At 46.8% G+C, this 21,605-nt stretch overlaps 1 protein-coding gene across 1 annotated transcript in view; it reads right to left on the bottom strand.

Moving 5' to 3' along the window:
• Positions 1-4,104: 4,104 nt before the first annotated feature.
• The window catches only part of LOC110504251 (isthmin-2-like), a 34,860-nt gene continuing 17,359 nt past the window's right edge, over positions 4,105-21,605 (bottom strand). Inside the window, exons 3-6 of the mRNA XM_036962737.1 lie at positions 20,355-21,432; positions 11,000-11,137; positions 9,217-9,285; positions 4,105-5,258 (exon numbers count right to left, since the gene is read on the bottom strand). Of these exons, the coding sequence (XP_036818632.1) occupies positions 4,741-5,258; positions 9,217-9,285; positions 11,000-11,137; positions 20,355-21,432 (1,803 nt within the window). The 3' untranslated portion in view covers positions 4,105-4,740. The remainder of the gene's footprint in view (positions 5,259-9,216; positions 9,286-10,999; positions 11,138-20,354; positions 21,433-21,605) is intronic.

Raw genomic sequence — 21,605 nt, 5'->3', positions numbered from 1 at the left:
AGAACAACCTTTTACATTCCGGTGATCCCTTTTGTAACAGAGACCACAGTGGAGATGCCTCGTTCTCCTCTCAGTAGTGTCTCTTCATTTGATTCCTTTCAATAAATACTGCACAAGTTTACAGTGCATTCGGAAAGTATTCAGACCCCTTGATTTTTCCACATTTTGTTATGTTACAGCCTTATTCTAAAATTGATTAAATTGTTCAGTGTGCCAGAGTCCAACTACTACAGGCCTCTGTTCTTATTGTGATTCAAGAGAAATAGAAAGAATGGAAACACACAGTGCCTTCAGAAAGTATTCAGACCCCTTGATTTTTCCCACATTTTGTTAGGTTACAGCCTTATTCTAAAATGGACGACATTGTTTTCCCCCCCTCAGCAATCTACACACAATACCCAATAATGACATCACAATACCCAATAATGACATCACAATACCCAATAATGACATCACAATACCCAATAATGACATCACAATACCCAATAATGACATCACAATACCCAATAATGACGCTCATCTATAAAAAATTTAAAAAAAAACTGAAATATCAAATTTACATAAGTATTCAGACCCTTTACGCAGTACTTTGTTGAAGCACCTTTGGCAGCGATTACAACCTCGAGTCTTCTTGGGTATGAAGCTACAAGCTTGGCACACCTGTATTTGGGGAGTTTCTCCGATTCTTCACTGCAGATCCTCTCAAGCTCTGTCAGGTTGGATGGGGAGCGTCGCTGCACAGCTATTTTCAGGTCTCTCCAGAGATGTTATTTCTTTTATTTAACCTTTTTTAACAAGGCAAGTCAGCTAAGGACAAATTCTTATTTACTAAAAAGGCCTACCCCGGCCAAACCCTAACATGGACGATGCTGTGCCAATTGTGCGCCGGATTCCAACTCACGGCCGGATGTGATACAGCCTGGTATCGAACCAGGGTCTGTAGTGATGCCCCTAGCACTGAGATGCAGTGCCTTAGACCGCTGCGCCACTTGAGTTTAAGTCCGGGCTCTGGCTGGGCCACTCAAGGACATTCAGAGACTTGTCTCGAAGCCACTCCTGTGTTGTCTTGGCTGTGTGCTTAGGGTTGTTGTCCTGTTGGAAGGTGAACCATCAGTCTGAGGTCTTGAGTGGTCAGAAGCAGGTTTTCATCAAGGATCTCTCTGTACTTTGCTCCGTTCATCTTTGCCTTGATCCTGACTGGTCTCCCGGTCCCTGCCACTGAAAAACATCCCCACAGCATGATGCTGCCACCACCATGCTTCATCGTAGGGATGGTGCCAGGTTTCCTCCAGACGTGACGCTTGGCATTCAGGCCAAAGAGTTCAATCTTGGTTTCATCAGACCAGAGAATCTTGTTTATGTGCCTTTTGGCAAAATCCAAGTGGGCTGTCATGTGCCTTCCCGTCTGGTCACTCTACCACAAAGACCTGATTGGTGGAGTGCTGCAGAGATGGTTGTCCTTCTGGAAGGTTCTTCCATCTCCACAGAGGAACTCTGGAGCACTGTCAGAGTGACCATCCCTGACTCTGTTAGTCACCTCCCTGATCAAGGCCCTTCTCCCCCCGATTGCTCAGTTTAGGAATAGTCTTGGTGGTTCCAAACTTCTTCCTTTTAAGAACAATGGAGGCCACTGTGTTCTTAGGGACCTTCAAATCTGCCTTGACACAATCCTGTCTCGGAGCTCTACGGACAATTTCTTCGATGGCCCCCGTCCATCAACATTACTCTCTCAGAACCACATCAGGACCCGTTCGGCCTCAAGATCTCTCAAGTGACACTCAACCTGATAAACAGGGTTAGGATTAAGACCTCAAAACAACATCCTCACAACACACAGGCCAAGGTCAGGGTGGAGAGGAGAGGAGGGAGAGGAACAGTTGAGGAGGGAGAGACCTCTTCAAAGGGCCCCACAGAGATGTCTCTCCACTTCCCCAGCTGGCAACTCCCACTCCTCTCTGGATAAAGGACCTCCATCCATCAACTGAGCCCAGACACCCCACTCCTCAACTCCCCTTCCCCCACCTCTACTTTACCTCCTCCCCACCCTCACCGCTCCCCTCACCCCCATCCCCCACCTCTCCCTTACCTCAGGCCCACCCTCACCCCTCTCCCGCAGCCCAGCCCACCCCACATCCCTTCTGACCGGAGGGAGGGAAACACAAACAGACCCCACAGAGCCCCAGGACAGCATCACAATTAGACCCAACCAAATCATGAGAAAACAAAAATATCATTACTTGACACATTGGAAAGGCATAAAAAAAACAGAATACCTGACCACTGTCACTGACCCAAAATTAAGAAAAGCTTTGACTATGCACAGACTCAGTGAGCATAGCCTTGCTATTGAGAAAGGCCGCCGTAGGCAGACATGGCTCTCAAGGGAAGACAGGCTATGTGCTCACTGCCCACAAAATGAGGTGGAAACTGAGCTGCGCTTCCTAACCTCCTGCCCAATGTATGACCATATTAGAGACACATATTTCCCTCAGATTATACAGATCCACAAAGAATTGAAAAACAAACCCCAATTTTGATAAACTCCCATATCTACTGGGTGAAATTCCACAGTGTGCCATCACAGCAGCAAGATTTGTGACCTGTTACCACAAGAAAAGGGCAACCAGTGAAGAACAAATACCATTGTAAATACAACCTATTTTTATGTTTATTTATTTTCCCTTTTCTACTGTAACTATTTATTTTTGAACTTTTATGAGTCTAATGTTTACTGTACATGTTTTGTATTGTTTATTTCACTTTTGTGCAACATGAGCTCTCATCTTTTTTTATTAAATTTTTGTATTTATTTTTTTACCCCTTTTTCGTGGTATCCAATTGTTGGATACCAATGGATATCTCATCCCGTACGGGCTCGGGAGAGACGAAGATTGAATGTCATGCGTCCTCCGATACACAACCCAGCCAGCCGTACTGCTTCTTAACAGGGTGCGCATCCAACCCGGAAGCCAGCGCGCACTGCACCCGCCCCAGGACCCGCCCCAGGAGTCGCTGGTGCGCGATGAGACAAGGAGATCCCTACCGACCAATCCCTCCCTACCGACGCTAGGCCAATTGTGCGTCGCCCCACAGACCTCCCGGTCGCGGCCGGTTACGACAGAGCCTGGGCGCGAACCCAGGGACTCTGATGGCACAGCTGGCACTGCAGTACAGCGCCCTTAACCACTGCGCCACCCGGGAGGCCCCATGGGCTCTCATCGAGGGTTTGATTAGATTTACAAAAACATTTGCATTGATGTCACAGTGGTTAGAGGGACATCAGAGTGTTAACAGGGTGTTACAGGTAGCTGGCCTGTTACTCACCCCTCTGTACTCATCCCCCTGTACCCATCTCCCTGTACTCACCCCTCTGTACCCATCCCTCTGTACCCATCTCCCTGTACTCACCCCTCTGTACCCATCCCCCTGTACCCATCTCCCTGTACTCACCCCTCTGTACCCATCCCTCTGTACCCATCTCCCTGTACCCATCCCCCTGTACCCATCTCCCTGTACCCATCCCCCTGTACCCATCCCTCTGTAACCTTTCCCCTGTACCCACCCCCCTGTACCCATCCCCCTGTACCCACCCCCCTGTACTCACCCCCCTGTACCCATCTATCTGTACCCATCCCCCTGTACCCATCCCCCTGTACCCATCCCCCTGTACCCATCTATCTGTACCCATCTATCTGTACCCATCCCCCTGTACCCATCTATCTGTACCCATCCCCCTGTACCCATCCCCCTGTACCCATCTATCTGTACCCATTCCCCTGTACCCATCTGTACCCATCCCCCTGTACCCATCCCCCTGTACCCATCCCCCTGTACCCATCTATCTGTACCCATCCCCCTGTACCCATCTCCCTGTACCCATATATCTGTACCCATCCCCCTGTACCCATCTGTACCCACCCCCCTGTACCCATCCCCCTGTACCCATCCCCTGTACCCATATATCTGTACCCATATATCTGCACCCATCCCCCTGTACCCATCCCCCTGTACACATCCTCCTGTACCCATCCCCCTGTACCCATCCCCCTGTACCCATCCTCCTGTACCCCTCCTCCTGTACCCATCCCCCTGTACCCATCTCCCTGTACCCATCCTCCTGTACCCATCCCCCTGTACCCATCCCCCTGTACCCATCCCCCTGTAAAATAAAAGTGGAGGGTGGGGGGCTTGGTGGTAAGAGGATAACTAGAACCATGTCATCCTCTCCAACTGTTCCTAACGTTCACAAACCAGTGTTGTTTCTTCTGATTGAAGAGTGTATTAAGCCTCAGAAACTCCAAAATCTGGACTTTCACAAGCAATATATCAGCAGCACGTTATAATTATTTAAGGAGTGAAGTGCTTGATGGTGAAGATGTCCTAATAACACAGCACTAAGACGGGCGTTCACATCGTTTTCCCACGTCAGAGTACTCCACTGCAAGAGAGGAGCTCAACTTCACTCCATTTTGGATGGCTGGTTGCCGGCTTCCCTGATTGGAGAAATGTCCAATTTCATTCATTAATAAACTCCGTGCCTCAATGTGACCGAACACTGAATAAGGAGGAGCTAGAGATGGGACATCCAGGAGTCCTTTTCTCCCCAAACCAACTGATAGTTAACGCTACATATTCAGTATGTGGTCTATGCTGAAATCCAGACATAATTGGGGACCATGTGGCTCTCTCTACCCCCTCTTTCCAGCTCTTCCCCCATCAACTTCTTAGTTCTCCTCCCCATCAGTACTCCCTGGCCTCCTCCAGTTGAGCCTGATGCACCTCCTCGTGTGGGTTGTCGGGACACAGCAGCCCGTTGTTGGGTGGCCTCACCGAGTGGAAGCGGCTCCAGTCCCCGTTACACAGGATCCAGGGCAGCACGTCCACTTTGTAATGCAGCTCCGGCGAGAACTCCGTACTGATGAGGTTCGGAGCGCCCGCCCCTTTACCCCGCGTGATAAGCTTCGTGTGGTCGTCGTAGCAACAGTGCTGCGCGGCCAGGGTGGTGCTATTGGAGGAGATCATGGAGCGCGTGCAGAAGCGAGCGGAAGGCTTGTAAATGTCCAGGCGTTCTCTGGGGCCGGAGGCGTCGCGCCAGCGGTAGGTCTTACGCAGCGTCTTGTCGAAGATGTGGACGGCGTTGTAGACGGCCTCGGACGGGTAGGAGCAGGGGCAGCTGGGTAGTTCGGTCAGCACCTTATGGAGGTACTTCTGGAGGAAGTCGTTCTTACAGCTCAGCCACTTGTCACAGCTGTCCACATCTGGGGAGGAGAGAAATCGTATAGGAGTCAATCATGTAGGAGTCAATCATATAGGAGTCAATCATATAGGAGTCAATCATGTAGGAGTCAATCATATAGGAGTCAATCATGTAGGAGTCAATCATATAGGAGTCAATCATGTAGGAGTCAATCATGTAGGAGTCAATCATGTAGGAGTCAATCATATAGGAGTCAATCATGTAGGAGTCAATCATATAGGAGTCAATCATATAGGAGTCAATCATGTAGAAGTCAATCATATAGCAGTCAATCATGTAGGAGTCAATCATGTAGGAGTCAATCATGTAGGAGTCAATCATGTAGGAGTCAATCATGTAGGAGTCAATCATGTAGGAGTCAATCATATACAGCAGGAATCAATCATATACACTGAGTGTACAAAACATTAAGAACACCTGCACTTTGCATTAAATAAACTGACCAGATGAATCCAGGTGAAAGCGATGATCTATTGTGAAGAATGACATTATTAATTAAGCTATCCCATATTTGACCGTTTAAAGAATTGTCTCTCGTTACATGTTAGTGTTTTTTCTAACCTGAGACAGACGTGTCTTTGTGGGACTGAGTCATCAGACTGGGCGTATAGCTAAAGGTCCGCTTGGGTGCGACCTCGGCAGGTGACATCCTGTGGGTTTACTATCTACAGGAAGTCGCATGTATGTAAACTTGCAGAAAGGAGCCCATTATAGTGCTTTGCTGTCGTGAACAACAGTTAGATGCTTGAGCCCTCGGGCAATCAACCTTGTGTTATCTTAAATCTGCACATACAACTAATTACCTTTTACACAATACCTACTGACTGCCATGTTTTCAGAAAGGGGTTGTGTGTGTTTTCTCTCTACAAGCATTGAACCGGCACAGTTCGTTGAGGTTTTCAACTATGCACTGTTGAGTGGATAGTTGATTCTCCATTTTTGCATCTTATATCTTATAATAATAAAGTGTTGTTTGAAAGAATCTGCCGTCTTTCTTCCCTTTGATTAGCTAGATATTGATTAGATATTCCACGACAGGTCCCTGTCACCTGTCGAATCCACTCTAATCAGTGTAGATGAAGGGGAGGATACAGGTTAAACTTTTACTCTAGTGGGTTAATTCAGGGGCACACAGAGCGTTTCTTGGTAGTCTTAAACAAATCTACTTTGAAACAAAAAAGTATACACCTCATACACATGGTTATGGGTTTTAAAAAAAAAGAAGACACCTGTACCATGTCAGATATAGAGTTGAAATGTATTCCATTTTTGAGTTTGACTCCCAATATTACATTTTATATACAGTACCAGTCAAAAGTTTGAACACACCGACTCATTCAAAGGTTTTTCTTTATTTTTTAAAACTATTTCCTACATTGTAGAATAATAGGGAAGACATCAAAACTATGAAATGACACATATGGAATCATGTAGTAACCAAAAAAGTGTAAAACAAATAAAAAAAGATGTTGTATTTTAGATTCTTCAAAGTTGCCACCCTTTGCCTTGATGACAGCTTTGCACACTCTTGGCATTCTCTCAACCAGCTTTACCTGGAATGCTTTTCCAACCGTCTTGAAGAAGTTCCCACATATGCTGAGCACTTGTTGGCTGCTTTTCCTTCACTCTGCGGTCCAACTCATCCCAACTGGGTTGATTGTGGAGGCCAGGTCAACTGATGCAGCACTCCATCACTCTCCTTCTTGATCAAATAGACCTTACACAGCCTGGAGGTGTGTTGGGTCATTGTCCTGTTGAAAAACAAATGATAGTCCCACTAAACTCAAACCAGGTGGGATGGCGTATCACTGCAGAATACTGTGGTAGCCATGTTGGTTAAATGTGCCTTGAATTCTAAATAAATCACTGACAGTGTCATCAGCAAAGCACCCCCACACCATCACACCACCTCCTCCATGCTTCACGGTGGGAACCACACATGCGGAGATCATTCGTTCACCTATTCTGCGTCACATAAAGACACGGCGGTTGGAACCAAAAATAAACAATTTAGACCAAAGGACAGATTTCCACCAGTCTAATGTCCATTGCTCGTGTTTCTTGCTCCAAGCAAATATCTTCTTATTATTGGTGTCCTTTAGTAGTGGTTTCTTTGCAGCAATTTGACCATGAAGGACTGATTCACGCGGTCTCCTCTGAACAGTTGATGTTGAGATGTGTCTGTTACTTGAACTATGCAAAACATTTATTTGGGCTGCAATTTCTGAGGCTGGTGACACTAACGAACTTATCCTCTGCAGCAGAGGTAACTCTGGGTCTTCCTTTCCTGTGGCGGTCCTCATGAGAGCCAGTTTCATCATAGTGCTTGATGGTTTTTGCAACTGCACTTGAAGAAACTTTCAAAGTTCTTGAAATGATCCATATTGACTGACCTTCATGTCATAAAGTAATGATGGACTGTCGTTTCTCTTTGCTTATTTGAGCTGTTCTTGCCATAATATGGACTTGGTCTCTTACTAAATAGGGCTATCTTCTGTTACCACTCCTACCTTGTCACATCACAACTGATTGGCTCAAACGCATTAAAGAAGGAAAGAAATTCCACAAATCAACTTTTAACAAGGCACACCTGTTCATTAAAATGCATTCCAGGTGACTACCTCATGAAACTGGTTGAGAGAGTGCTAAGAGTGTTTCAAAGCTGTCATCAAAGGCAAAGGGTGGCTATTTGTAGAATCTCAAATATAAATATTGACCAGTACTGTACATCACAGACCACTGAAATATAACTAAGCTGTTTGACATAGCAACACTGGATTTTTGGCGGGAATAATTTAACTAGGCAAGTCAGATGAGAACAAGGTCTTATTTTAAATGATGATGGGTTAACTGCCTTGTTCGGGGGCAGAAGGACAGATTTTTACCTAGTCAGCTCAGGGATTTGATCCTGCAACCTTTCAGTTACTCGTCCAATGTTCTAACCACTAGGCTACCCCGGCAGGTAACATTCCACCCATGAGGCCACTAGGTTATTTGACTGCAGGAAAGGGCTACACACCAATTTTTAAACATGGTTGTGTATGTGTGCCATTCAGAGGGTGTATGGACAGGATAACAGATTTAAGTGCCTTTGAATGGGGTATGGTAGAAGGTGCCAGGCGCACCAGTTTGTGTCAAGAACTGCAACGTTGCTGGAGGGGGTTTCACACTCAACAGTTTCCCATGTGTATCAAGAAGGGTCCACCACCCACAGGACATCCAGCCAACTTGACAAAAGGATAATACGTGAAGACAGCATTGATTAGCTTGAGGAAACCAGAGAGAGAGAGAGAGAGAGAGAGAGAGAGAGAGAGGAGAGAGAGGAGAGAGAGAGAGAGAGAGAGAGAGAGAGACTTTCCAAGCATAAAGGAGTGAATTTCAGCACCTTAAAACCCTTTACTTTAACCGGGGGGAGTGCAAAGCTCTCAAAGACAACAGAACTCGAACAAGAGCGGGTTGAAGACTCAGCCACGTCCGTACTCGCTGCCAAATAATACAATCTATGTTATAGGCTGTGTTCAAATTGGAACCTATTCATTATAAGAATGTACAGTGTATGTTCAATAGAGGATTGGGGAAAGACACTTTTTCTCGTTATGTTTCCGATAGTTTCATTCTTTGATATGATTGCCCGGAGTGGAGAGAGCTATCAGCGGGGGCACTAAAAGACAAACTAAAGAAACAATTCAAGAATTTCTTGGAGGAACAGTCAGGTTTTCCATTGGCTGTGCAACACTCTTGGTTGAGCAATCCTTAACGAGGTGAAGGGGAAGGGGGTTTCCGACTCCCACAGTCCCTCTATGATTGGAGCCCCAGTAGAGCAGTTTAAACCATCCTAAACGGAACAGACCATGAAGGCCCCCTAAATACTACAACAGGCCCTGTTGACTACAGGCGCGCGCGCGCACACACACGCACACACGCACACACTTGTCATATACACATTGCAACAAACTTACTTGTGTCAAGGGAGTCAGTGCCATTGGTTTTCTCCAGAGGCATCAGCTCAGTAACTGCTAGGAGGTCATCTACAGAAAGAGAGGGGAAAGAGACAATATGAAACCTGCTGAATGGATAGCACAAGATACCACAAAAAGGAAAAAAAATGTGTTTCAGTGGGTAGCTGTTAAACAGTCACCACTAGCCAGCATCCGCCCAGTACCCTGCCCTGAACATTAGTCACTGTTACTAGCCGGCTACCACCTGGCACTCTACCCTGCACCTTACAGACTGCTGCCCAATGTACATAGAGTCATGGAACACATAATAATGTTTACATATATTTTTTTGTTGTTGTATTTTTCTGGATTTCGTGTGTATAGATTTTTAACTTGCTAGGTAATTAATGCACTGTTGGAGCTGGAAACACAAGCATTTAGCTAGGTATTACTGTTGGAGCTGGAGACACAAGCATTTAGCTAGGTATTACTGTTGGAGCTAGAAACACAAGCATTTAGCTAGGTATTACTGTTGGAGCTAGAAACAAAAGCATTTAGCTAGGTATTACCACACTGTTGGAGCTGGAAACACAAGCATTTAGCTAGGTATTACTGTTGGAGCTAGAAACACAAGCATTTAGCTAGGTATTACTGTTGGAGCTAGAAACACAAGCATTTAGCTAGGTATTACTGTTGGAGCTAGAAACACAAGCATTTAGCTAGGTATTACTGTTGGAGCTAGAAACACAAGCATTTAGCTAGGTATTACTGTTGGAGCTAGAGACACAAGCATTTAGCTAGGTATTACTGTTGGAGCTAGAAACACAAGCATTTAGCTAGGTATTACTGTTGGAGCTAGAAACACAAGCATTTAGCTAGGTGTTACTGCACTGTTGGAGCTAGAAACACAAGCATTTAGCTAGGTATTACTGTTGGATCTAGAGACACAAGCATTTAGCTAGGTATTACTGTTGGAGCTAGAAACACAAGCATTTAGCTAGGTATTACTGTTGGAGCTAGAAACACAAGCATTTAGCTAGGTATTACTGTTGGAGCTAGAAACAAGCATTTAGCTAGGTGTTACTGCACTGTTGGAGCTAGAAACACAAGCATTTAGCTAGGTATTACTGTTGGATCTAGAGACACAAGCATTTAGCTAGGTATTACTGTTGGAGCTAGAAACACAATCATTTCGTTGCACCTGGGATATTATCTGTAAATTTGTGTACGCGACCAATGAACTTATATTTTTTTATTTGATGATTAGCTGTGGATATATGACTGGCGTGAATGTCTGTGCCCACACACACACAATCTCCTCTACCCTTCAGCTCTGTGGTACAAGCCTCCATTGAGGAAGCAAAACAGCCATAGAGCTGTGTACACACCAGGACTCCTCAGGGGAGCAACAAGCAGGCAGCTCACTACTCAACACAGGAGTCCCAGCTGGACTGCATCCAAGTCCCATTTGCACTGAGCACATTCCACTGATATAAAGAGCCTTGTATGGTACGACCACTGTACAAGACACACAAGCAACTGACCAGTAATTATTGCTTCAACACTTATGAAGTCCTTTGGCATCAGTGATCATGAAGGAAAGGAGACAGATGCTATTTGGAACTACTGGGACACAACCAGAGACACAGCCATTATTGATGACGTCACCCAGGCCATTAAGATGACATCACCCAGTGTATTATTGATGACATCACCCAGGGTATTATTGATGACATCACCCAGGGAATTATTGATGACATCACCCAGGGAATTATTGATGACATCACCCAGGTTTCTATCTCACCTGGGCATCTGTCCAGGTCGCAGGTCCGGGACTCGGTCGCTGTGCATGCGTAACCACAGGAACGAATACGCTTCTGGTTGCCATTGCCGCAGGTGACGCTGCATGGCGACCAGTCACTCCACTCCTCCTCCTCGTACTCTGAGATGGAGGGATGAGAGGGGGGGGATGTATTTAAAGCCTTGTTCACATTGTCAGTTTGAAGTGACTCAGGTTGTAATGTAACAAAATGAGGAAAAAGCGAAGGGGTCTGAATACTTTCCGAATGCATTGTACATAAACTTCAGGACCCTGTCTTTCAAAGATAATTCATAAAAATCCAAATAACTTCACAGATCTTCATTGTATAGGGTTTAAACACTGTTTCCCATGCTTGTTCAATGAACCATAAACAACTAATGAACATGCACCTGTGGAATGGTCGTTAAGACACTAACAGCTTACACTAACAGCTTACAATTAAGGTCACAGGTATGAAAACTTAGGACACTAAAGAGGCCTTCCTACTGACTCTGAAAAACACCAAAAGAAAGATGCCCAGGGTCCCTGTTCATCTGCATGAATGTGCCTTAGGCATGGTGCAAGGAAGCATGAGGACTGCAGATGTGGCCAGGGCAATAAGTTGCCATGTCCGTACTGTGAGACGCCTAAGACAGCGCTACAGGGAGACAGGATGGACAGCTGATTGTCCTCGCAGTGGCAGACCACGTGTAATAACACCTGCACAGGATCGGTACATCCGAACATCACACCTGCTGGACAGGTACAGGATGGACAACCTTATCGTCCTCACAGTGGCAGACCACGTGTAACACCTGCACAGGATCGGTACATCCGAACATCACACCTGCGGGACAGGAACAGGATGGCAACAACAACAACTGCCCGAGTTACAGCAGAAACGCACAATCCCTCCATCAGTGCTCAGACTGTCCGCAGTAGGCTGAGCGAAGCTGGACTGAGGGCTTGTAGGCCTGTTGTAAGGCAGGTCCTCACCAGACATCACCGGCAACAACGTCGCCTAAGGGCACAAACCCACCGTCGCAGGACCAGACAGGACTGGCAAAAAGTGCTCTTCACTGACGAGTCGCGGTTTTGTCTTACCAGGGGTGATGGTCGGATTCGCGTTTATCGTCGAAGGAATGAGCATAACACCGAGGCCTGTACTCTGGAGCGGGATCGATTTGGAGGTGGAGGGTCTGTCATGATCTGGGGCGGTGTGTCAAAGCATCATCGGACTGAGCTTGTTGTCATTGCAGGCAATCTCAATGCTGTGCGTTACAGGGAAGACATCCTCCTCCCTCATCTGGTACCCTTCCTGCAGGCTCATCCTGACATGACCCTCCAGCATGACGATGCCACCAGTCATACTGCTCGTTCTGTGCGTGATTTCCTGCAAGACAGGAATGTCAGTGTTCTGCCATTGCCAGTGAAGAGCCCGGATCTCAATCCCATTGAGCACGTCTGGGACCTGTTGGATCGGAAGGTGAGGGTTAGGGCCATTCCCCCCAGAAATGTCTGGGACCTGTTGGATCGGAAGGTGAGGGCTAGGAACAATCCCCCCAGAAATGTCCGGGACCTGTTGGATCGGAAGGTGAGGGTTAGGGCCATTCCCCCCAGAAATGTCTGGGACCTGTTGGATCGGAAGGTGAGGGTTAGGGCCATTCCCCCCAGAAATGTCTGGGACCTGTTGGATCGGAAGGTGAGGGTTAGAGCCATTCCCCCCAGAAATGTCTGGGACCTGTTGGATCGGAAGGTGAGGGTTAGGGCCATTCCCCCCAGAAATGTCTGGGACCTGTTGGATCGGAAGGTGAGGGTTAGGGCCATTCCCCCCAGAAATGTCCGGGAACTTGCAGGTGCCTTGGTGGAAGAGTGGGGCAAGAAAACACTCACTCACAGAGGACTATGAATTACTGGGGATAGAGACAGAGAGAAGACAGTGGACTATGAATTACTGGGGACAGAGACAGAGAGAAGACAGTGACCTATGAATTACTGGGGATAGAGACAGAGAGAAGACAGTGGCTTATGAATTACTGGGGACAGAGACAGAGGGAAGACAGTGGCTTATGAATTACTGGGGACAGAGACAGAGAGAAGACAGTGGCCTATGAATTACTGGGGACAGAGACAGAGAGAAGACAGTGGCCTATGAATTACTGGGGACAGAGACAGAGAGAAGACAGTGGCCTATGAATTACTGGGGATAGAGACAGAGAGAAGACAGTGGCTTATGAATTACTCGGGATAGAGACAGAGAGAAGACAGTGGCCTATGAATTACTGGGGATAGAGACAGAGAGAAGACAGATATGGACAGATAGAAGACAGAGAGAGACAGATAGAGAGAGACAGATAGAGACAGAGAGAGACAGAGACAGAGAGAAGACAGATAGAGACAGAGAGAGACAGAGACAGAGAGAAGACAGATAGAGACAGATAGAGACAGATAGAGACAGAGACAGAGACAGAGAGAGACCGAGACAGAGACAGAGAGAAGACAGATAGAGACAGAGACAGAGAGAAGACAAAGAGACAGAGAGAAGACAGATAGAGACAGAGAGAAGACAGATAGAGACAGAGAGACAGATAGAGACAGAGACAGAGACAGAGAGAAGACAGATAGAGACAGAGAGAAGACAGAGAGAGACAGAGAGAAGACCGATAGAAGACAGAGAGAAGATATTGGCTTATGAATTACCGGGGATAGAGACAGAGAGAAGACAGAGAGAGACAGAGAGGAGACAGAGAGAAGACAGAGACAGAGAGACAGAGACAGAGAGAAGACAGATATGGACAAATAGAAGACAGAGAGAGACAAAGAGAGAAGACAGAGAGAGACAGATAGAGAGAGAAAGATAGAGACAGAGAGAGACAGAGACAGAGAGAAGACAGAGCGGAGACAGAGAGAAGACAGATAGAGACAGAGAGAAGACAGAGAGAAGACAGAGAGAAGACAGATAGAAGACATATAGAAGACATTGGCTTATGAATTACCGGGGAGAGAGACAGAGAGAAGACAGATAGAGACAAAGAGAAAAGACAGAGAGAGACAGATATAGACAGATAGAGACAGAGAGAAGACAGATAGAGACAGAGAGAAGACAGAGAGAAGACAGAGAGAAGACAGAGAGAAGACAACAGTGGCTGATTTTGCTCTCTATTTAGGAGGCGGGATCAGGTTCCGACAACATTTTCTCTTATTCATAAAAAATGTATTACTGTACTCAAAGATCTGGAAATTCCCTTTAACATTCCTCACACGGGGCATCAATATTGATTGTCGTTTTTGAACAATTTAAAAGTAAATGCTACAGACATCACTTCTATGCAAAAGACAAATTGTTGGTTAATATTTTCATTATCAACACTTGATTGTGTTTCTATCACCTGCCTTCGTATAGTCTCTGAGATTAAATAGACTGTCACATTCCTATCCTGCCTTGGTATAGTCTCTGAGATTAAATAGACTGTCACGTTCCTATCCTGCCTTGGTATAGTCTCTGAGATTAAATAGACTGTCACATTCCTATCCTGCCTTGGTATAGTCTCTGAGATTAAATAGACTGTCACATTCCTATCCTGCCTTCGTATAGTCGCTGAGATTAAATAGACTGTCACGCTCCTATCCAGCCTTGGTATAGTCTCTGAGATTAAATAGACTGTCACGCTCCTATCCAGCCTTGGTATAGTCTCTGAGATTAAATAGACTGTCACGCTCCTATCCTGCCTTGGTATAGTCTCTGAGATTAAATAGACTGTCACATTCCTACCCTGCCTTGGTATAGTCTCTGCTGTACACTGATCTAGGACCTGTCAAGTAATGTGAATCTCCTTAACAGAGACAGACACCAACCTGCTGTAAACTGATCTAGGACCTGTCTCTGTCTTAGTCAGACTCCTTCCCAACACCAGAGACGCTGAACTGTTCCGTTTCCACAAAGAAGTTAACGACGTGGGACTAAATTAATATTGCATATTTTTCAAGAAAGTATGATGTCACTAATGATTAGGCTTTGGGGCCAGCAGGCAGCTTAGGATGTGTGTGTGTGTGTGTTTGTGTGTGGACGCGTGTGTCTCCTCGTAAGTGTGTATGCTTGCATGCTCGTTCATGTACCAGTCTGTGTGTGTGTGTATGTGCCAGCGTGTGTGTGTGTATGTGCCAGCGTGTGTGTGTGTGTGGGTGTGTATATATGCCAGCGTGTGTGTATGTGCCAGCTTGTGTGTGTGTGTATGTGCCAGTGTGTGTGTGTGTATGTGCCAGCTTGTGTGTGTGTGTGTGCCAGCGTGTGTGTGTGTATGTGTGTGTGTGTGTGTATGTGTGTGTGTGTATGTGCCAGCGTGTGTGTTTGCGTGTGTGTGTGTATGTGCGTGTTTCTCCTAGTTATAATACACACAGTATGTCAATGGTAAATTCAGCAGCTTCCAGCAGAGTGGACAGAGCCAAAACAAACAATGCCCCAGGACAGTTAGGCCTCTACCAGGCTGGCTAATAGGTTTTCTGTTTAATGAACAATGAGTTCTCTCCCCATGTTAAAAAGATTACAGACTCAGTGGAGGGATGGAGGGATGGGGGAAGAGCGTGAGAAGGAATAGAAGGGATAGAAGGAGGGAAGAGAGAGACAAACAGCGAGGGAGAGCAATGGGAAAAAAATGAGAGGGTTAAAATTGTGAGTGAGGAGAAGATGGAGGGAGCAATGATAGGGAGAGATCCAGCAAGGAACATATTTAACATGTGATCAAGAGATGGAGGGAATGAGAAGAGAAGAGGAAATGAGAGGAGAGAGAAGAGAAGAAGAGAGGAGAAAAGGAGAGAAGAGAATAAGAGAGGAGAAGAGGAGAAAAGAGGAGAAGAGGAGAGAATAGGAGAACATGAGAGAAGAAGGGAGAAGAGAAGAGGAGAGAAGATAAGAGGAGAGAGAAGAGAAGAAGAGAGAAGAGGAGAGGAGAGAAGTAGGAGAGGAGAGAAGTAAGAGAGGAGAGGAGAGAAGAAGAGAGAAGATGAGAGAAAATAAGAATAAATAAGTGGAGAGAAGTGAGAAGATAAGAGGAGAGAAGAAGAGAGAAAAGACGAAGAGATAAGAGGAGAGAAGAAGAGAGAAAATAAGAAGCGATAAGAGGAGAGGAGAGGAGAGAAGAAAGAAGTAGGAGAGGAGATTACTTCATCCAGCATCCTGCATTCATCATCTGTTTATTTATATTCACTTTCATATATTTGCAAATTTTTAAAACATTGCCAATAATATAACATCTGAAGTGTGTCTATTATTTTAAAACTATTGTTTGTGTAATGTTTACTGATATTTTTGATTATTTCCCTTTTGTTTCTTGTCTATTTCACTCCCTTTGGCCATGTAAACATGTTTTCCATGCGATTAAAGCCCTTTGAATTGAACTGAGAGAGACAGAGAGAGTGAGAGAGATAAATAGACAGAAAGAGAGAGAGATAGAAAGAAAGTATTTCTAAAGAAATCAACCTACAGGCCCACAATATACCATAGCAAGTATAAAGTAAGTTATTTGATCGTATATCCGAAACTCTAGGGATGTCAACAAACACCTCTAATCGTGTCCCCAGAAGACAGAAAGCCCCTCCCTTACCTAGGCAGGGTGAACACAGTAGACCTTACAGGCCATGTCCAGCCTGTACGTCCCTCTCCCTGACTGTTTTAAAATAGGCATCAGATTGATGAGAGAGGGAGAGTTTGGGAGAGAGCCCGAAGGAGGGAGGAAGGAAGGAAGGAGAGAGGATGGATGAAGGAGGGAGGGAGGGAGATAGGATGAGGCAAGGAGGATGAGGCAGGACGGATGAGGGAGGGAGGATGAGGCAGGGAGGATGAGGCAGGACGGATGAGGGAGGGAGGATGAGGGAGGGAGGATGAGGGAGGGAGGATGAGGCAGGGAGGATGAGGCAGGGAGGATGATGGAGATAGGATGAGGCAGGGAGGATGAGGGAGGGAGGATGATGGAGGGAGGGAGATAGGATGAGGCAGGGAGGATGAGGGAGGGAGGATGAGGGAGGATGAGGCAGGGAGGATGAGGGAGGGAGGATGAGGGAGGGAGGATGAGGCAGGGAGGATGAGGGAGGGAGGATGAGGCAGGGAGGATGAGGGAGGGAGGATGAGGGAGGGAGGATGAGGGAGGGAGGGAGAATGAGGGAGGGAGGATGAGAGAGGGAGTTGGCATGTTTATGTAGCCGACCTTGAAAGAACAGCCTGGAATCATAAATCATGTCAGAGGAACAGAGGGTCAGAGAGAGGGGGGAGGGGTATCACTGTCTCTGAGCCCCACGGATGAAACTGTCACAACGAAAACATCTCCGACAGCTCGCTGCATACATGCCCTGGCCCTGGCCCCGACACCTGACCCCTGACCCAGAATCATACACAAACACCAGCCCTCTCTCAGACCTGTGATAAGGGACACCAAACAAACAGGAGTAGCCCGCTTCAACAATAGAGAAATACAGTAGCAGTACACAAGCCAATAGTTTCTCTTAGATACCTACTCTAGCCATTATGGAAGAAACTAAAGAGACAAAACTTCTGCTTTCTGAAAAGCTGTTTTTTTTTAAAGGTTTTCCTTTTGAAAACGATGTGTCATAGTTATTAGTCAAAAACATGAGCGTCAAAATTGACTACAAAGTGCAAATAGAATAATTTGGGTCATAAAGTCAGTCTCGTCCAAAACTGAGTCTGGAACCTGAGTGCATCACAACGGTTGGGTTTTGGATGACAGTGGCTCTTTCATCCTATTACGACGTGGTGGCACCTTGTTCTCTGGGACAAAGACTTGTCGAGTTCGCTTTCCATGGCCCGGTGACCAGAAAAAAGCCTCCACTCCTTTGGATGACCAATGGAATGGTCGAAAATGAGCAAACCTGGTCCACCCGGGACACAGGGTCACTCAACATGAAATCGCCCACTGAAAAGCCCTTCCCACAAGAAAAAAATACTACTGTTTTCTGTAGAATATCACAGCACTTACTATGGAATTCTATAATAAAATGTATTATACTGTAGAATACTATAAACACCACTGTAGTATCGCTGGATCATGTGTAATACTTGTTGTAGTATACTGTAGAGTACTATAGTAAATACAGTACTACAGTGATGTCCGCAAAAACAGTTGGTACTACGTTATTTAATTTGAATATACCCTCCCCATATCGAGATCGTTTTAAATCAAGCATCACAATACGGAGTTGAGCATTCGATTTGGGTGCTGGAAGGGGTAAAGACAACCCCCAGCTCCGCTAAAACCAATGGTTAGATATATGTACACATTCTTATTCATTCCTTTACACTTGTGTGTATTAGGTAGTTGTTGTGAAATTGTTAGATATTACTGCATGGTCCGAGCATTAGTATCTGCTAACCATGTGTATGTGACCAATACAATTTGATTAGATTATTCCACACAGCTCTATCGTCAGAGTTATACAGCAAGAAACCGCATGCTTTTCGTGATCAATAAACATCAATTGATCATGTGTTTTCAGATACTTGAAGGTAAGCAAATCCATTTGGCATGTAGCTAGCTAGCTAAGGAAACAATGTGTCATTTAGCATGTTTCGTCGGACATTAGGCTTTTGGAAAAGAGCTTGATATCGGCAAGTCCTCGTCCTGGTAAAGTAGCCAGTCGGACCACTGTCATCACCACTATAGACGGAAAGCAAATCAAACATTATTTGGATATAGCCATCTAGTTTATCCTCTGAAAGTTAGCTTGTTACCTAGCTATATTGATGTGATCTCTTATTAGCTAGCTAGCTTCTTTGACATGGTCCATCAATCAATGTAGCCAATCATGTCTGTTGGCAGCAATCGTGATTAAACACTCGAAGAGGGGATCATGTTAGCTAACTTCGCTAGGTAGTCAGTCCTACGTTGGTGAGAGGAAAAACAGTACATTAGGTCTACTTACCACTACGATCAGCCTACTGTACAACGTTTCTACCGGTAACTTGCAAAATAAACATTATCGGCGAACGGTACATCGACAAAAATGTGTCCTTCTGCTGCTTGACAGGCAGAGCCCACAAAGGATGGGAAATGAACATAAACCCCTTCACACCTGTCAGGTATAGTTGACTTTTATTACCATTCATATTAAATTAATGGTGGCCAATTTTGAGAGATATCGTGAGGCTACCCTCACCTATCTGAAATGACATTGATGTTTACTGACCATGAAAAGCAGTTTCAGTAACTAATGTATAACCTAAATGTGCACAGTTGTTTTGCATGGAATAATCAGAAATGTGTAGTTTTTACTATGCTGTCCAATAGTTGATGATACAGTATTACAACCAAATAGTTAACATTTATTGAATAATCCCGAGAAAAGGCCATGGGGGGGGGGGGGTCTCCTTGCTCCCCAGATGACAAATCGAGCACTCTGCACGTTATTGTGACGTTTTAATGATATTGACCTATAGACCATATCTCGTGTTGTTGCTGTTCAGACCCCAGTCCTAGTCTACCTACAGGTTATAGCAGAGAGCAGAAGAACGGAACTCTCCGGTCAGACCCCAGTCCTAGTCTACCTACAGGTTATAGCAGAGAGCAGAAGAACGGAACTCTCCGTTCAGACCCCAGTCCTAGTCTACCTACAGGTTATAGCAGAGAGCAGAAGAACGGAACTCTCCGTTCAGACCCCAGTCCTAGTCTACCTACAGGTTATAGCAGAGAGCAGAAGAACGGAACTCTCCGTTCAGACCCCAGTCCTAGTCTACCTACAGGTTATAGCAGAGAGCAGAAGAACGGAACTCTCCGTTCAGACCCCAGTCCTAGTCTACCTACAGGTTATAGCAGAGAGCAGAAGAACGGAACTCTCCGTTCAGACCCCAGTCCTAGTCTACCTACAGGTTATAGCAGAGAGCAGAAGAACGGAACTCTCCGTTCAGACCCCAGTCCTAGTCTACCTACAGGTTATAGCAGAGAGCAGAAGAACGGAACTCTCCGTTCAGACCCCAGTCCTAACCTACCTACAGGTTATAGAAAATGTCTATATTTCTTGTATTTCTCCAGTAGGTTTCCTGAAGAAAAAAGCCTCCACTTCTATGTCAATGGGATTAAAACAAAAACACTACAGTAGATATGACAGTAGACTACAGTCTACAAAACACTACAGTAGATATGACAGTAGACTACAGTCTGCAAAACACTATAGTAAATTGAATGAAAACAAGGCTAAATCTGGCAGGGTCCCTTTAAGAGGATGTTATTTGCAGGGTATCTTCCAGGTAGGTACTGGTGCTACACATCACATTGGTACGCATTGTAACTTAATACTGCTGAATTGTTCCTTCTTAATCCGCCATTTCAAGATAATTACAACATAAAAAACTTACCATAGTTTTCCTTGGAGTCCCATCCTTTGTTGTTTCTCCAGTGGCTCCCCCAGTCTCCCTCTACCCCCACCCCGGTCCCAGCCCCTCCGGTCTTCACCCCCACCCCGGACCCAGCACCTCCGGTCTTCACCCCCACCCCGGTCCCAGCCCCTCCGGTCTTCACCCCAGCCCCTGTCCCAGCCCCTCCGGTCTTCACCCCCACCCCGGTCCCAGCCCCTCCGGTCTTCACCCCCACCCCGGTCCCAGCCCCTCCGGTCTTCACCCCAGCCCCTGTCCCAGCCCCTCCGGTCTTCACCCCCACCCCGGACCCAGCCCCTCCGGTCTTCACCCCCACCCCGGTCCCAGCCCCTCCGGTCTTCACCCCCACCCCGGTCCCAGCCCCTCCGGTCTTCACCCCCACCCCGGTCCCAGCCCCTCCGGTCTTCACCCCCACCCCGGACCCAGCACCTCCGGTCTTCACCCCCACCCCGGTCCCAGCCCCCCCGGTCTTCACCCTAGCCCCTGTCCTAGTCCCCCCAGTCTCCACCCATGTCCCTGTTGCAGTCCTCCCGGTCTCCACCCCAGTTCCCCCAGTCTCCACCCCAGTCCCCCCAGTCTCCACCCCAGCCCCAGTCCCCCCGGTCTTCACCCCCACCCCGGTCCCAGCCCCTCCGGTCTTCACCCCCACCCCAGCCCCAGTCCCCCCGGTCTCCACCCCAGTCCCCCCAGTCTCCACCCCAGTCCCCCCGGTCTCCACCCCAGTCCCGCCGGTCTCCACCCCAGCCCCAGTCCCCCCGGTCTCCACCCCAGTCCCTCTGGTCCCACTAAGCTCAGGTTCCTGTTCCTCAGGGTCATAGTTGTAGTCCTCTGTGGGCTGCTCCTGTTCCTGTTCTTCCGGGCTGGCCCTGCCACCTTGCCCACTCTCAGTCTCAGCTTGGTCCGGGTACTCCCAGAACAGAGCCAAGAACAGCTTCTTGTGGCCGAGCCACTCCTTTGAGGACAGGGACCAGTCGTTGCGGCCCCCATCACCCCCCTCCTTGGCCAGGTCCATCTCCATCTCTGTTTCCGTCTGGGGGTCCTCAACCACCTCAATGGTCACCTGGGGGGAAGGGGAGGGGGAGGAGAGAGAGAGAAATTGAGGGGGGGGATATATTGGTAAAAGGGGTCATTTGGGATGCAAAGATGGAGTCCCAGATCTGATGCAGTTGATGGCCAACATTTACTGAACACACAGTACTTTCCCAGATGACACTAAAGCAACGCTGAACACAC

Source organism: Oncorhynchus mykiss, chromosome 25 (assembly GCF_013265735.2).
Source record: "Oncorhynchus mykiss isolate Arlee chromosome 25, USDA_OmykA_1.1, whole genome shotgun sequence".
NCBI lineage: Eukaryota > Metazoa > Chordata > Actinopteri > Salmoniformes > Salmonidae > Oncorhynchus > Oncorhynchus mykiss.
Note: the sequence above shows the minus strand (reverse complement) of the source record. Positions and strands in the feature narration are given on the sequence as shown.